Below are 17,709 nucleotides of genomic sequence, written 5' to 3'. Positions count from 1 at the left end.
CCTCCAAGCCACAAGACATTCCTTGATTGCCGGTGATGTCCAAGTCTTTCTCGGAGGCACCTCAGTCCTGTCGGGACAGAGAACGTTATTGTTGGGATACCTGCATAGTTGCATGATTGGTGTCAAATAAACACGGTGCTGAGCTACAGTGCTAGAGGTCTTTTTACCTGTAATTATGGCATGGCTAGCTTTCTTCTGTGGGCCAGCTGCCAGCTTGCTTTGGCTTTTATGGGGCTTCTGGTCCTTTCTTGTGGTTGTCATGCTGCAATTAAAACTGTCTCCAATCGCTGGGTGGCAAAAGGCGCTGAGACAGACTCTTGTCTCTCTCACACACAGACACACATATGCCTGTGTGCTTGCATATGCACACACACACACAAACACACTGTGGAGCCTCTGGCTGGAGGCAATGGGAAAGTGTATGATATAGGAAAAACATAGTTAATTACATTTGACAGGTATCTATTAAAGTGCATTCTTAGACCTTAGAGGCCTTCGCACATCTAATGGAAATACACACTCAACTTCTGCCCATGAATAATAGGGCTTCTCAGCCAAAAGCTTTGGCTTTTTTCCCCCTTATCTCACCAACATCAAGCATCTGTCAGCGAATATACAAATCACCACTAATCAAATCCACAGAAGTATAAACCAAGGTCTTACACTGGTATTCGGATTCTTTTTAATTAGTTATTCAGGGATTCTTTTCACTTTTAAGTGAACAGGCACTTGAATCCCTCCTCCGAAGCAGCGCGAGCTCGCCTGTTTATTACAGACAATAGCAGTGTGATTGTAATGATGGCACCCGATTTTGCCATTAAAGAGGGGACATATGCATCGCAGAGGTATTTGATTGTAACCTGCGATGTTCAAATCCATGGGTATGTGTACAATAAGGCAGGACAAGGTTGAGATGGCTGTCTGTTTGGTCTGTGCATTGCCTCGTTCTCTGTTATGGTCTGTCAGTCTGTCTGGTTTGTGGGTTCAGCGTGTCTGGATCCCCGTTCTTTGCCGATCTTTCATCTAATCTGCCTGAAGACTTTGTCAGATCAGCTGTCTTGGAAAATCCAATTTAGGTTCTTGATAAAATATATTTGAGGCAACAAGAACAGGAGACTGACTCAGTTTAAAATAACACGTGTTCTCAAGGAGGAAATTACACGATTTTACAAGATTTTTTATCAATTCCTCACAATGATCAAAGACGGATTAATTAGTGGAAGGGTTACATTTTACATATGTTGAATTTGTAGAGCGCATTAGTTGTCATTTCATGATAATCTCAGTAAAATGCCTCATAAGCATTTCTAGCTCAGTAGTTTTTACACATATATGCAAATTTATTTTGAAATCTCCTTTTTGTACAACAAACTACAAGAACACCCAGGAGCAGCTGTGGCTCAGGTGGTAGAGTGGGTTGTCCACGAATCGCAGGTTTGCATGAATAAATCCAAGGACTTGCAGATAGGTTGCTAGGCAGTCCCTGAACTCAGCCAAGGATCAGTTTGGCCTGTCACCTCAGCATCATATTAGATATTATACCTCTTTGATATTAGACCGTTTTTGCATTTACTAACTTGAAAAGTTAGTAAATGCAAACTAAAAGACTAAAAGCAGACCAGCGTGTTCCTTCACTTTCTCTGCAGCAGACATAAAGGATAATATTAAATAGTATTGGCCCTGTGCATGATTTATTTGACACCTTAAGTCCCACCCATCAGCTCAGTGGAGTGGATTGATCCAACCTTGCAGCTTCTTCTTCCATTTCTTCTTTATCAGTTAAAATATGATAAGCTTTGGTGGTCCAACTTCCAAAAAGAAAACTTCAGTTTATGCAACAAATCGAGCGCAGTATTTGATCAAGCAGTTCACATCAACTAATAACTTCCATATCCAGTTTGCTATCTCATATGCTTTAGCCTGTCCACAGTTGCTGCACAAGCCACTTTGCAACCCACCTCGACATCATGCTGTTTAATGTCACCACTGTTGTCACTGATCCCTGGACTGTTCTGTGATACGGGTCTTGCTGCTGCCTCTTAAACTTTCCATATATGTGCATGGAGCGCTTCGCTGCCAAATATGAATTACTGCAGATAGAGATATCAGCCTTCTTTTGACTATAGCAGGGCTGAGTTAAATATGTTTCCTTATGGCAAGTAAAGATTGTGATTACAGGCAATGAAATGAAATGAAACAAACTGTGGTTTCCTACTTGAACCTCAGAAATGCAACGAGCGCTCCAGCCTTCACATTTTTATCCCATCCAAATTTTATCATAGAGGCGATGTTGACACCTTAACCAGTAGTGGCATTTTATCCTTGGCTACAGCAAACACTGAAAAGAATAGAGGAAAAAAAGGAGCAGGGAGATGTTTGATGTAGCCAGGCAGGATGTCATGAAAGCTTGTGGTGAGGTACAGGCCATTCAAATCTGGAAGTTCTGAAAACTGTGGAAGTCAGTGACATTTTGAATTTCTGCCCTTCCAAGAATTTCCAATGCACAAAATTTGGCTCTGTGCAAGTTTTGGCTTGCTGTGTTTGGCGTGTTTTGGACAAACTATTGTCTGGTATCAAAAAAGTAATGAAATGTCAGATATTAATGTCAAAACTAGGTAGCCATCATGTTCATACCCCTTGGTCCCTTGATGGGCTTAACAGGAAATATTTGGTGTAGCACTCGGTGTTATCAGACAAACTGGCGAATGCTTGTGGGTTCAGGCATTCATTGTGAAACCTGGGAAACATCCATGTAATGAATGTTTGCTGGCACAATCCATTCCTCTGACTTTTTTTTCCTGGCCAGGGAGTTCTTTGTGTGGTCTGCAGCGTTAGTTAACCCAGTCACCAACTGAACTACTGACTTGTTGATTCATGTGTTTGTTAATTAGCTTTCGATGCCTCGTTAACCGCAAAGTTAACGAGTGAGTGTGCAAGAATTTTCCCCGTGCATCGATTGGCATCTTTGCTACTCGCTCTATTCTGCATTCCCCCACACCCCCCAAAAAAATCACCTCTCCCATTTCCCCCTCCTCCCACACCCCTATGTTTCCCCGTGTCCTATCTTCTGCCTTTAAAAGGGCTCAAGGATCCCACACAAAGCCAGGAAAAGATGATGATGATAGTTTTGTTGCCTGCCCCCCCGTCTCTGTCCACATTCCTCTGAAATGAAAGGCGGCAACAATTATCTTCATGTCTGATGCCTCAAGTCTTTTGACATCTACCTGGTAGAGCAGGTCTGGCTCACTGCGGCTTTGGGAGCAGGTTTGTCGTTTGCCCCAATTACTGTCCACGTTAAAATGGCTGAAACCTGGGAGTTGCCCATCTCTTCAACAAAGTTGTATGTGTGAAGCCGGCAATTTTCTTTGGCACCGAACGCTGTTCTGCATGTACAGGCCAACCTTTTCTGAAACAACTGACAGCACGAGTGCTTTATGTGCTACTTATGGACAGCTAGTCAGGATTCACTCTAAATATTACCACAGGTCAGGAGAAAGGCAGCGTGTGGGTATTTAAATAGACCATACATCAAAGCGTAGCAATTTGAAAGTGACATGTCTGGAAAGTGCTAATAGCCTCCCTGAGCTGATTCCATCCAACCTCCTGCCAATGTCAGAATCCAGCTGAATTTGCTTTCCAAGATGTTCTTCTGAGGTGAAAGCCAGCAGTCAGTTGTAGCTCCACTGGTAGCCGTTTCCGATGCTTTGGTAGCGTAGCATCAAAGTCACGGGGCACACATATATTCCGCAGGATTAGAGCAGCGTAAAAGGACAGCCCCAGCCCATTCACTGTTGGCACGGCCGCCACAGCCTCGGCACAAGTGAGTTTTTAATGCATTCCATTTAACTTTAATTACTCCAATCTCTGCGAGGGCACACAGGAAGAAAAGGCCCGGGCGTTTGTGCCGAGCAGATTACCCCACTGCCCTGCCAAGTCCGCGGCGCGCTGCATCCTAAGATAGAATTCAAATTCAAATGTGGGCTAAAGAAAGTGCAGCTGTCACCCCTCTGGCCTGCGAAGCCCCAACCGGATCAAAGATGAGCTGTCCTCCTCCCCTGCCCGTGTAAAAATGAGCTGTCCTGGCCGTGCCAGTGTCTCGTCCCCCTGGGGCACCTAATCCTCCTCTCCTGACTCCACACTGACAGTCTGAATAAAGGCATTAAACCCCGCAAAATAATTACCAATTAAAACGGATGGAGAAGTCATCAGGTAGTGACTGGGGGGGAGAGCAGGCAGAGGCGGCAGAGAGGGATGGAAGCTGTGGCGGGTTTCTTTCCTCCCTGCCAAGAACAACCTGTATTTTCTCCTTTATGGGTTATGGTTTTGCAGTTCTGGATGAGTGAGTGACCTTACACAGTGGTATCAGACCGGGAACAGACTTCTCAGAGCTTCTAGGATGTCGAAGAAAGTTTATGTGAGGCATCCCAACTGTACCGAAGCCAGAAATAAGTTTTATAAGCTGCTGAAATTAAGAGTAGTTGTTTTATCTTGGATGATGCTGTGTAAGGCTGAGTTAGAGTGAAGCTTTAGAGACTGCTGGTGTTTTTCTCCTTTTTTCATGTTTTAGGATCTTGGTATGTTTGCACACGTGCAAGGATACGGCGCATAGGTGCGTTTGGAAGTGACCCTAAGTGCAAAATGAGCCATTAACTGTGTGTCAGCTTGCTGTGCTTGTGCTCTAAATTAGCCTGCGTGTGTGTGTGTGTGCTTTTTACCTGTCATAGAGTGTTATAGGGTGTTTGCAGACTAGCGTGCCATGAAGCCCCGGGCACTAATCCACCAGCGCCACACTGCCGAATCCAGGTAAAGTGATCCTAAAGCCTTCTTACCCCTCTCCCTCCCCTGTTCTCGCTGCTCCCCTTTGAGCTCTGTCTATTAGCAGTGGCAGAGATCAGACTAGAGAATATCCACTCAACAGACCAGTCTGGACCAGGACATGCATTTTGACAACTTAATCTCCTCTTTGACGGCAGGCAGAAAAGGAGTGAATTGCCATGCGACAAAAGGGTTTCTGACTTGACCATGTTCTTTAGAAATTCCTTCCTCTGGTATGGGAGACAACCTGTGCGGTGCTCGCACAAGACTGCCGATACCATTGTGCAGTGCTCACTTTGCAGCTTCACTAAAACTTTGCTTTTTTTCCCCTCCTCCTGGCTGCACGAGGTTCCTAACAGGAGGACGGATGGGGACGGAACATGAAATTCCAGCTTGACACTAACGGTCTAATAAAAGGCAGATGGCATAAATCAAAATTACGCTTGAATGCTTGTTTATGACCCTCTGTTTCATAACGATGATTGAGCAGGGTGTCTCGTTCCAGTGAATCCAACTGCTTGTCTGTGCCTCACCGCGGTATTTCACTGATGTTGATCACTTTTGACCTGAGGGACAGTTTGCATTGCTGATATGACTTGCCTTTTGGCTATTGTATCTGTGCCAAATCTCTCTGGGCTAAGTACAATGGGTGTGTGCACTACTGCGGACGTTGTAGCTTGTGAGTGTGTGAGAAGAAGAGGGAAGGGATTTTTTATTTTTTTGTCCATCCTGTGAAACCCATAATTAGGTCATGACTTTGACTCAGACACACGGGAGTATTTGCAGAATGCATATGTACTATACACAGAAAACACTGCAGAGTACACTACATTTATCTTCAGCAGAAATTTAAAGGTGATCCCATGTGGGTGTTTTCATCTGTCTTTTACTGTCTGTGATTAAGCCTGGGATCACTTTAAATCTGCTCCCGTTTCATCTCACTATCCCACAATTATCATGTTATGGTTATATTATCATCTTGATTTACAAACTGAGCTCTGCTTTTGCGGGGGCAAGTCGGCTCAAAGCGGCAACTTTAATTCCGTGTATTTTTAAGTGCAGCCTCAGGTATTTTATACCTGAACTACCTTGATCTCTGAGTTGACAACAGCACTGTATCCAGACCTCAGTTTCAGTCTCTTTCTAAAGATCAATCAAATACTGTCGGACGATATAAGGGGGAGAAAAAAGTCATAGTCGCATAACTCAGATGATTTTAGGGACTTATTCTAATGGCAACTATAGCCTAACATATGCAACTGTACCTTTTAATATATTTAAATACAAAATCTCACATCCATGCAGCGTGCCCATTTTTTGAGCTTTTGATTAATCCCATCAACAGTCTCCTTTGTTCTTGTCAGCTAAATTAAACACCTTCACTGATATCACATTAAAAAACCCTTTTGACAGGTCTGTGCGTCGTGTCAGGAGAACTGGCAGCTTATGTTAAGTTTAGTAAGGAAGATCTGTGTTCACTCATCTGCCTGCATTGCAGGGTGTTCAGGCTGTTAGGCTATCCTTTACATCCCTCCGCTCTTCCTCGCTTAATTCATTCCAATTGGCTCCACCCACGTCGCCTAACTTATCCTGACCATGTACGGATCCTCCTCCAAGTCCTGACCTACCTCCCAACATCTGTGTTGTGTTATGTAGCTTAATCAGAGTCTTAACACCAAGTCGTTTATTTCTCAAGGCATAAAAAGTTTTTTAATTTAATTATTATCCTTTAAAATATGTTTTTGATGAGATGATGCCAATTGGATACATTTCTGGAACGTGCACAACCTTAAAATTGCAAAAAGACAGCTTCCTCTCAGCCACTATCAGCTTCCACAAGCCCTTCCCCACTGCCACTGTCCCAAAGACCAGCTAGTTTTTAGCAAATCTTTAATCCACTGAGTAAATGCTGGCTTCAAGTTCACTCTAACCTCTGCTACATTCCATAACAAGATTTTTCTTCTTTTTTTGGCAACAAAAGCTATAAACAAAAGCACAATTGCACAATTGGAGATACAGTATCTGAATTTCAGGAGCGGGACCACGCCTCCAAACACGCTCCTTCCGGTCCTCATCTATATAGGTTCCCCCAGTTCTGCAAGCTGTTCGTTCTCGTTTACGTGCCCCACGTTCCCCCCCTTTTCTTTAACTTCTTACATGGGGATCAGCGAGGCACGGGAGCCGCCATCCCCAAATGGGGAATGCTGTCAAACCTAAAATGAGGACGTGGGCCCAGTGAGTGAAACAAATCTTTATGTTTTTGAGATTTCAAACCTATATAGATCCCAATTCTCAGGCAATCAATATGCAGGGTGTGGCCAGGGTGTCAAAAAATGCTTTAATTCTGCAGCTCGGGGAAATGGATTCACGACTTTCACGGGCTTGCAGGTAGGTAGCATCACAACAACAGCGGGTGCAGTGACTCCAGACAAGCCTGCAAAAGTACGGGATGAGTTTGGGTATCATATGGACACATGCCGTACATCTGGAGACGACACAATGGGCCTTGTGAACATTGTACGTTTTGTATATAAAACTTTATTCGGCCATGTATTAAAAAATTTACCACAAGTTTCTATGTCCATTAATTTAAGGAAACATGGCCTTTTAAAGTTGGAGGATTGGAGAAAATACAATGCGTTGTGGCAGAAGATGAAAACGGTACAGTGGTAATACTCACCGTTGTGACATGAAAAGATGCTGGAGAATGCGTGGAAGTGATTAAAAGACAATATTGTTTAAAAAAAATTGGCTAATGATGAATTTCTAGTGTGTGAGACATTCAGAGCTTGCGGTCGCTTTCTCTATTGACTTTTTCTCACTTGGAGGTGGCACACGTACAGCAGCGCTAGCACGAGGTAGACATTAGCATATGATTGCTTGCGACCACTTTCCACTTCTGCCATCCATTACGTTTTAAAAGAAAGGACTTTTAAATCAAATGCGGCACTTAAGCAAAGGCAACATTCAGTGCGCTCGAAAGCATCTTTGATAAAAAGATGAGAAACTTTGTGATACGCTAAGGTCGAAGGACAATTTGATAATTTAGGGAGGGCAAGGATTTCTCTTTTCATAAAGAAAGAAAGAGTGCCATATAAAGAGAAAGAGAAGGCCTTCAGACCTTGTCAACCATCTTCATTAGAAACCCCACTTTAGTCTTAATGCATTTCTAGTCATTATCCAGGGCACAATATGTCACAGCCCTCTTTAAAAGAATATATACACATTGTTCAAATAATTACCCTGTGAAGGACAAACAAGCACCATGTAAAAGGCATCATTATTTAGGTGAAATCACTGGCAGGGACTTTCAGGCCTTCCCTCTTCTTTGCCATTGTTGCAGAAGGCCATTTGATGTCAGAGTGTCTGAGCGATTTGCCAAACAGCAGCACGAGCGCCTGTGTGGATTTAAACAGTCTTCGATCAGAGCTGCTGCTGCTGCTGCTATGATCAACACGTATCCAAGAATCACGATCCTTAGTCTAATGATATTGTTTCAAACTGGGTGTGTTAATCTAAACTGATCCGAAGGGCCAGCTCTGTTCTAGGATGCCCTCTGGACCCAGTGGAGGTGGTGAGTGACAGGAGAATGGCGGCTAAGCTGTCATCCCTGTTGGACAACGTCTCCCACCCCATGCAGCAGACTGTGACAGCACTGAGCAGCTCCTTCAGTGGGAGACTGCGGCACCCACGGTGTGGGACGGAGAGATTTCGCAGGTCTTTCCTCCCCACTGCTGTCAGACTCCACAACAAAGACTTTAACTGAACAAACACACACATCCACACATGTGCAATAACACTAAGTGCAATAATCTTTTCTGGCATCGTTGTATTTTTACTCAGTTGTATATAGCATTCGTATTCTATTTTTATCTTATTGTATATTTTTATTCTATTTTATTCTACTGTATATAGTATATTATTTTATTCTATTCTGTACAGCTGTGTACTGTATTTATTCTTATTGTATTCTAATTTTTGCGTCATAACTTTTGCACTGTCCACTTCCTGCTGTGACAAAACAAATTTCCCACGTGTGGGACTAATAAAGGTTATCTTATCTTATCTTAACTTACAAAAAACACTCTGCTAGTTTGGGGGAAAAAATGACACCCTTTAAAAACACCCCCCTACCCCACCTCCGGTTGTCAATCACCTGTTATAGATCTCAGGTTTTTAATTAATATGCATAGTTAATTAGCTTCTTTCTGTCAGACAGCAGTAAAATGGCAGCTTGCTGAACTAACCAGCATCACCACGCATGGCTGGTTGCCATATTGTCTTATGTATTATCATTACTCACACTTGATGTCAAATCTATAATAACCCATAGAAACTAAATACTGGTGGCCTCTCCTACCAGTCAGACGAGTTTTTACGCCCTCTGATATTCCTACTAAAAAAAACAAAACAAAAATTTTACTTTATTTTACTTTATTGTGTGCAGGTGAGCGTGAAATGTCGTCCTGTGGCAGATTAGAGACCTGATAAATGATAGATAAGTGTAAGAAGATAGATTTTGCCTGTTCTTAATCAGGCAAGGTTTGCTTAGGGTCAGGCTTAAAATCCTCACTTTCCCAGCATTGAGAGGCCAAACTTCTCTGCAGCCAGCTTCCCAAATATTCCCTTAGTTACCACAATTATACAACCTGCAGCACCATGGGAGCACTTTTCTCAGTCGTCTTATCACAGCTGTAGCCCTACTGGATGAACTTGTACATCGACAAATTATCCTAAAGGTGTATAGTGTGAATAGTGTGTCTGAATAAACTGATCAGGATGGGGGTGATTATAAGTGAGTGCAGGATAATCCTGACCACCCCCTGCACCACCTACTGGACAGTCAGCAGAGCACTGACCCTGACAGACTGATTCAGCTCTGCTGCCATATTGGACAGATGCAGGAAATCTCCCATACTTCGCCCTCTAGGTCTTTACATTGCAACACATCTGTGTAGCAGAGACTCATCTCTTCTCTCATGTTAAGAGTTTAATTCAACCCTGCAATGTCACAACACTTAACGCTGATATTCTTAAGCCACTTGAATGTCATCTGACATCTGCTGTGCCTGTTTTGTTGTTTTTTTTACAACATTTAGCAAGCCTCTTTTATTCTGCTTTGGTGAATTTACTGCGCTATCTGACTTTGTTGTCACTTCATTAGAGCAGCGCGGTGGTTAGCACCATCGCGTCACAGCAAGAAGGTCCTCAGCTGAAATCCACCAGCCCGTCGGGGTCTCTCTTTGTGGCGCTCGTAAGCTCAGTCCATGCTTGCGTGGGCTTTTTCAGGGTACCCTGGCTTCTTCCACCAGTCCAAAGACATGAATTTAGGTGAACACCGGTGAATCGAATTTGGCTGCAGGTTTGAGTGGGAGCGTAAATGGTTTTCTGTCTCTCTGTGTGAGCTGTGTGACAGACTGAGAACCTCTCCAGGGTGCATCGTGCCACTTGCCCTGTGGCAACTGGGATAGGCTCCATCCCCCCTGAGACCTTGAATTGGATAAGAGGAAGAAAATGGATGGATGGATCTTTTTGCTATTTTTTTATATGAATAACTGTATAAATGTTCTTTTTACCTTTATTGTCTTTTTTCTAGATTTGTAATGTTTGACATTTGCTCCATTTTATGATATTTATTTCATTTTATCAAGCTGTACTACTGTATTTAGGCTATTCTGTTATAGGTTTGTATTTAATGTTTTGGCTGTTTTGGTATATTGGTGATCATTAAATACGCTTGGCTAGTAGCCTGTTGCTAAGTTAATTTGCCCACTTTATATGTATCCTGCACACAAGAGTCAAAATCCTCTACATAAAAGTGCAGCGCATGTTTTACTGAGATGCTATTGATAAAATGATTACAAAGATCCAATCTGTCATGTGAAAAAACACATGTTTGTACATCCCATGTCAGTTTTTCAGGAAAGTCTTAATCTCTTTAAAAAGAAACAAACATGTCTACAGATGAGATCCTCAAACAAATTACAGATTGTTGGCATTTTTTTGTTATTTTCATAATAATATGAAAGAATAGACAAAACCGAAACATCACATGTCACAAGCACCCCTGCTTTTATCACACATTCAAATTCATAAAATTATCAGGGTTTCCAGCTCCGGAGCCAACGGTACAGCTTTCTTAGGGAGCTAGTTCAACCTCAGACGTCTTGGGTCTGCTGTTCTCTTTGTTATTGAAGTGTGTGGTGTCAACACGCCAAGATCTAAAGAGCTCTCTAAAGCTTCTCGGGGGAGAGGGGGGGGGGAGGTTGTGGATGCCCATGAGTCTGGCAGGGGATTTTAAAAGATCTCCAGGTTTTTTTTGGGAATAAATCAGTCCACGGTAAGGAAAATCATCTCCAAGTGGTGAAGATTTTTTAAATGACTGCCAGTAATTCCAAGACTGGCCTGCACAGTAATTTCAACCTAAAAGCAGACTCAAAACCTCTCCAGGACGTGCGGGTAACTTTTGCAACTACTGGTGTCAAAGTGCATCTATTGACAACCTCTGCTGAATGTCTACACAAAGAGTTTGCCCAAATTTAAATGAAATGGAAAATGTCTTTGCACTCCAAAAATGTTCTGGTTTGGGGTTGCTTCACTGCCTCGAGGACAGGTCTGCACGCAGGCACTGATTCGGCTACGCTTTCTGCATCATGCGAGAGGGGCTCGAAGTTACTTTGAGGCCATCTGTCCGAAAAGCGAAGCTGAAATGGAAGACGACGTTTCAACGGGATCGCGATCCTAAGCAAACAAGCAAATCCACCACAGAATACCTCAAAAAGAAGGAATGAAAGGTTATGGAATGGCATTGCCTGAGCCCAGATTTAATACCATCATAATGTTGTGGGAGGATTTGAAATAGGTAGTACATCCAAGAAAACTTTCATGAATCTCACAACCGAAGGAATTTTGAATGTAAGAGTGGTCAAAATTTTCAGCAAGCTGATGAGGAATGAGTGATTTCTGCTAAAGAGGCAATTCTAGCTTCTGAGGGAAGGGGTCTAATTCTGTCTGCAGAATAACATTGAAATTTTTCTTCAATAGATGATTGAAAAAGCTCATTTTCCCTGCAGTGTTGTTATGATGTTACTTGCAGTTACTGTTTCACACATGTCAAATATCCAGCAGTTTCCAAGGGATATAATTGCTTTTTTTCGTTAGAATTCACAAAGGAATTTGTGCTCTTTCAATTACACTAACAGAAAACATGCAATACAGATGATAGTGATTAGATGATAATACCGGTAGGGTCAAGATCACGGCATCTCTCTTTCTTGTCTGCTTTTGCTGTTGTGGTGCAATTTCTGACATGGTTTATGTGGCGTGCTTTATATTTTGGCTATTTGTTGGATTTTTGTCCCCTTTCTGCCAAGGATCCAGGTTGGCTTTTGCCTGCGTTCTGTCAGGCTGATGACGTAAAGAAAAACCACGAGTCCGGCACTTTTAAAACGACACAGGACCTATAAGTGATCTCCTGATAAATAGCAAAATAGAAGACGTGACAGCTGAGGTGACTACGCAGATGTAAAGTTTAATACCCACACTTTGTCTGCCAAAACAGGAAAAGCAAGGGTAAAAAAAGGACACATTTTTGGCAGCCCTTCATCAAAAGCATAAAGCAGTGGCCACAAGGGGAGAAGTAAACAGATTAGAAAAGCTATTGACATTTCCCTGTAGCAAGGAAGGGGTGTCGAATGGCAGCGGGGATGATAAGGTGTACAGGCATTTAGTCCCCCCTCTCATGTTTTATGTATCTGTGATCACAACCGATCGTGAGCGAAATTAATCAATAACAATGCCGCCAGGATGTGTGGATGACACATGCCACTGCCCGCCCCCCACCGCCGCCGAGCTGGCCCCCACCGCCCTCGGCACCCTCTCGCCGCACTCCTCCATTCTCCACCCTCCTTCATTTTCCTCACCCCATCCATTTTGATACGGGGGCCTGTTGTTCGCCCACGTCTAGGTGAGGGATTTTTACATCCCCGGCGTGCTTGGAGGAACTCCATATGGCCGGGATCAAAGGTGTTGCTGGGTGCATGGTTCTGCTTGGTTGCCAGCCACCGCCGTTAATTAGAAAACAAGATCAGAGGCGGTATTAAAATCCAATTAAGCCCGTATGAACAGATTGCCAAGTGATGTTCACTAATGCATTACTGAGCACCATGCAAATTTTAGTGGCAGCATTTGGCTTTATGTTATGTGTTCATGTCATTAAGAGTCTGTGTGTATTTGGGAGTGTATCCGAGTGTCTGCGGGAGTGTGTCTATGCGCATCACTTGCCGGCTATCTAAGGCTCTGTGACATTGCCTGATCTTTTCCTTGATACACAGCCCTAATCTCATACAAACAATCAGCTAAAGCTCTGCAGAGCAACAACACCTATCCACACAATAAGATTGGATGATATTGCTTCTTACAATTAAAGCATAATTGAGAATGCTGAATTATTGATCCATCATAATTGAGTTCTCTTCATTTGATTTGTATGAGAAACTAATATGATGCACAGAAAATACAGCAGATTTGACTAAATTGCCTGAGAGTATTTGAGCTTAATCCAAAGATCCATAACGTTTCTACGTGGCCTCCACTGGCCACTCAAAGACATAAATTACAAGCGGGACAGGAGCCTTCTATTTAAATCAGTTTAAAATCCGAGATAGCTGTCAGCAGATAAAATTAAACCGTGTTAAGGAATTGGATGAGGCACATTAAAATGCGTACATAAAATGATTCTGCACAATAAGTGCCAATTTAGTCCATGAGTTTCATTCGCACAGCAGACAGACAGGGCATCTGTACCAAAGACTGACAAGTGGATGCAGCTGGTGGCCTATGGCCCGAAGCATCCACATTATCTCAGACGAGGGTTGTTAATGTTGGGCTGAATGGAGCCCCTTTTGAGATACAAAATAACATTCTGATTAGAAAGCCAGGAAATACACATCTGAAGAGCCGGAAATTGTCACAATGCAGAACCGTGGCACATTTGGCACAGTCTCAAGCTGGGTATGGAGGAATAAGATCTTAATGAAGGGATGTGCTCTATCAAATGCATTGAGCTTTCTCATGTAGTTGCGCTGTTTATCAATTTCCACAGGATATGTTCTTCCAGTTAAAGTTTTGTGACAAGAAAACAAATTGCTGCACCCCAGTTTTTGGTTGGCGCCGATGATTTGTTTGCTGTAAAAATCTTTCGGAAATCTAATATTTTACGAGGGAGCCGTGTGACGGGCCTTTTGGCACTTTAGCTCCACCAGCATAGGACATCTTTCTTGTGTTTTAAAATGTTATTTATCTTTAACAACCCAAGACTCTGAGGAATTCAGTTAGATAGGTGTCCGTCTCATTACAGTATGGACATGCTGCTGAATTACTGGTGCACGTTAACCATGATAAAACAAGTGACCAATCAAAATCACTGGGCCAACACGCAGTGAGGCACAAAACTGTATGTAAAGAAAACGTTTTGCACGTACTGTAGCACTGAACAAAATCATTGCAACTGGACCAGCTTAAATTTCAGGTTGAGGGCTCCGCCTTTATCTGTGCAGCTGTGCGTGGTTAACTTGTTATGCTGTGATTGGTCAGGGCAGGTCATTTGTAGCATTTATAAAGCTTTGACAGGGCAGCAGTGGCTATTAAGAAGCTCGTTCAACATGATGGGTGTTTGGCTTTCCTTAGGGTAAGTGAGTGGTTATATTTTCTGAGGGGTCTTAGTTGTTGCCAAGTTGCTGTAGTTAATATTTTTTCTATGTCGACAGGGCTTTGCTGCTTGTCATGCTGAGTGGCGATAGTTACAGCTACTCTGTGAAGAGAGGTAAAATTCAACAAGTCTCAGCATTTCTAATTCTAAATGTTAAAAGTCTGCTTTAAAGTTGTACTAATGACTTCTCTTGCTGTGCAGGTACGGATCCTGACGTCTCCTCCAGCAGTGGTTACTTTAAATCTCCTGCTGATTCTGATTGGGAATTACCTTCTGCTGTGTTTGCGCCCGTGTCATCTGATTCTTGGGTTGTCCCAAATTCAGATCACCCTGAAAGTAGTGCTGCGAGTGGATCAGCAGGCAGCTCTCACAGCTCTGATGCTTATCCTGCGTCTGCATACTCGGGACACAGTAGTGACTCCCACGCAGACTCGACACAACCGAGTTTTCAGCTGGGCTTAAATCACGGTAACTAGTACAGACATGTAGAAATAAACTCTTAATACAAGCTTGCCATAATACTCAACATCCCTCCTTTAACTTTTGTGCTCAGACTTCAGCTGGGCAGTTATGCCTCCCAACCCTCAATCTGACAAATTTCCACCTTTCTATGTGGGAGCACCAGACCCTCTTCCCCCTGTGTTCCAGAAAGGCGAACTGTCTCGTGTGGAGAGGGCCTTTGAGCATGGCAACTCAGAATCTGAAACTGAAATGCAAGGCTTTGAGTCTTATCCTGATGCTGAAGGTTTCAATGAGGACTTCAGTGACCCTCTGTCATCAGACCTTGATAGGTTTTTGTCTGAAAACCCTTATTTGGGCTACATATTGCTTACTGGCAAGTATCCCCCAGGCACAGTCACTCACTACAGCTCCAGTTTTGAGCAGGGGGGTGAGCAAACACAGGACACTCTGAAGGCCAACTTTAATGTTGCCCAATAAAGATCTGATTCACTAATACGGTGCTCTCTATGGGTTCTTTTTTTTTTTTTCACCCTTTTTCAGTACACTCATCTAAATGAGTTGACATGGCAAAAGACATTACTTAAACTGACACTTAAGATTTCTAAATTTATGGTTTGTAGTCCACTCACAAATTTCAGCAGAAACATGTGAAGGCCATTGGGGATTCACATATCCAATAATGACGGAAGCTGTTTAATGGGGCAAATGCTAAAAGCATCTCGTCTAACCATTTTCTACAACACCCCTAGAATTAGATGCTCATAACACTTGAACCGATGGTTCAAAGCTTTTGAGCTTGAACAAGCAGATTTATTAGAATTGTGCATTATGTGCACTTAATGGTGCACTTCAGCCCACACCAGATTAGCTTATAAACTTCAATGCGACTGCATACAACTACCTAAAACCCAGCAGAAAGATGTATGCTGCTTATCAGTCTTCTGATGACTCGTATCCTATGCATTTGTAAACTCATCTAGGAGGCTGCTCGCAGTTCGCCGTGCTACGAATAAAGGACATTAATGAGCAAATCCTAATGTCATGAGCTACAGTTTAGACTGTGCTATTTCTCAAGCAAGGGCACATCAATACCCAGTCTTACAGTGATATTGCCTGACAACATTAATGGACACCATTCTAATTCACATAACAAATCGGCTCGGAAAGACTCTCCATTGATCTTTAATTAGAGGCGGCTGTTAATCACCTTTATGACTCCTCGGTGGCACCGTAATAGTTTCTGCAGTGAAGCCACAGCAGTCTGTTCTAAGAACCGCATCAGTGGGGAGTGTTTACTGTGTTTATGTACAGCGCAGCACATTGCTAATGGATCTGCTTGGAAGATTTTGACTTTTTTTATCTTTGTGGTTCTTATTCACGAGAGAACGACAGAATTGCAGAGCCTTGATCCGAAGCTCTGCTGCTGTAACAATCTAAAATCCTCTTTCTGTAATGGTCTTGTTGGGCGTAGGGACAAACAATGACCCACAGGAGAGAAATGGCAATTACCTCTAGTAAGATGTCCACTTCACATACCTGTCACAACGCTGATGAACCCATCTTAAAAGGCCGGCAGAGAGGGACAAAAACAAGGGGATTTTCCCTTTGTGACCCTTCAGCTTTCAGTCTTTCTTTTTCATCTATTAAGACATAAAAGGGTGAGTCCCCAGACAGATCCATCCTTTATCCCTCCCTCACTCACTCATCGCTAACATGAACCCTGCCGTGTCCATATTCTATGGCTTATCAGTACCCACTGACATGACTGTAGCATGTATTTGCTGTATTGGTGTATTATTTTTCTGAGTGATGGTTTCATGAGTTAAATTGGGACCAGAGCCAGTTTGTCAGTGGGTCCAAACCAGCCCACTGAGTGGCTTTGCAGAGACGGTGGGTACAATGTTTTGACTTCATTGTATTTTACACCAGGAAATGCTGTGTTGTAAATCTTGAAGAATGGATCATGAACCCTATATTATCAGTTTCACAGCCTTCATATTGACAAGTCATATCCCCTGCCACACTGTGAACAATAAACTTATTGTTTAAATACTTACTTATTTTTAAGACATCTGAGGCTGTTCATCATCTGGTTAGTAAATCCATTAAATGTGTACATTTATACAATCCACTGTAGGATACCTCTTTTAACTGAATGGTCTATCCATACCTTCTCTTCCAATTATCCAATCCAGGATCGGACTGAAACCCATCCCAACTACCACGGGGCAAGAGGTGGGGTACACACTGGACAGGTGGCCAGTCTGTCACAGGGCTAACACAGAGAGACCGACAACCATTCACACCTAGAATCTCCAGGTAATGTAAACCCACTAAACGCCTGCATTGGACTGTGGAAGGGAGCCAGAGAACCCAAAGAGAATCCACACTGACACGGCAAGAACATGGAAACTCTACACAGGAAGTCTGCGCCCAGATGGTGGATTCAAAGCCAGGACCTTCTTGCTGTGACGCAACAGTCCTACCAACTGTGCCACCGTAAACGAAAACATAAGGAAGAATTTTAAGGTGCTTTATTTATAGGTTTTCATACACACATTACTGAGATCAAATTTGAGCACGTGTATGGTGACCCGAAAGGCACTGCAACTAAATGAAAACAAGAGCAAAGAGAAAAATCCTGCAAAAGCACACAAAATGTAACACAAGATTTTTTTGGAGACAATAATGCAACGGACCAGCTGTGATCATTTGCATGTTTT

General features: G+C 42.9%; 1 protein-coding gene across 2 annotated transcripts; it reads left to right on the top strand.

The window, feature by feature from the left end:
* Nucleotides 1-14,437: 14,437 nt before the first annotated feature.
* On the top strand, nucleotides 14,438-15,479 carry LOC146557509 (uncharacterized). Of its 2 annotated transcripts, none has more exons than XM_085247345.1 (4): nucleotides 14,438-14,503; nucleotides 14,583-14,638; nucleotides 14,849-14,992; nucleotides 15,078-15,479. In XM_085247345.1, exons 1-4 carry the CDS (start codon nucleotides 14,478-14,480, stop codon nucleotides 15,461-15,463), a joined length of 612 nt encoding a protein of 203 aa, XP_085103471.1. In that variant the 5' UTR covers nucleotides 14,438-14,477; the 3' UTR covers nucleotides 15,464-15,479. The 2 variants fall into 2 exon arrangements, with proteins under 2 accessions (XP_085103471.1, XP_085103470.1); XM_085247344.1 differs by having other exon boundaries at nucleotides 14,441-14,503; nucleotides 14,726-14,992.
* The last annotated feature ends 2,230 nt before the right edge of the window (nucleotides 15,480-17,709 follow it).

This window comes from Mchenga conophoros, linkage group LG15 (genome assembly GCF_057382185.1).
Source record: "Mchenga conophoros isolate Kocher_MC1m ecotype Shallow Benthic linkage group LG15, M_conophoros_male_GT1.1, whole genome shotgun sequence".
In the NCBI taxonomy this organism is placed as follows: domain Eukaryota; kingdom Metazoa; phylum Chordata; class Actinopteri; order Cichliformes; family Cichlidae; genus Mchenga; species Mchenga conophoros.
This window is presented reverse-complemented; position numbering and strand designations above follow the sequence as displayed.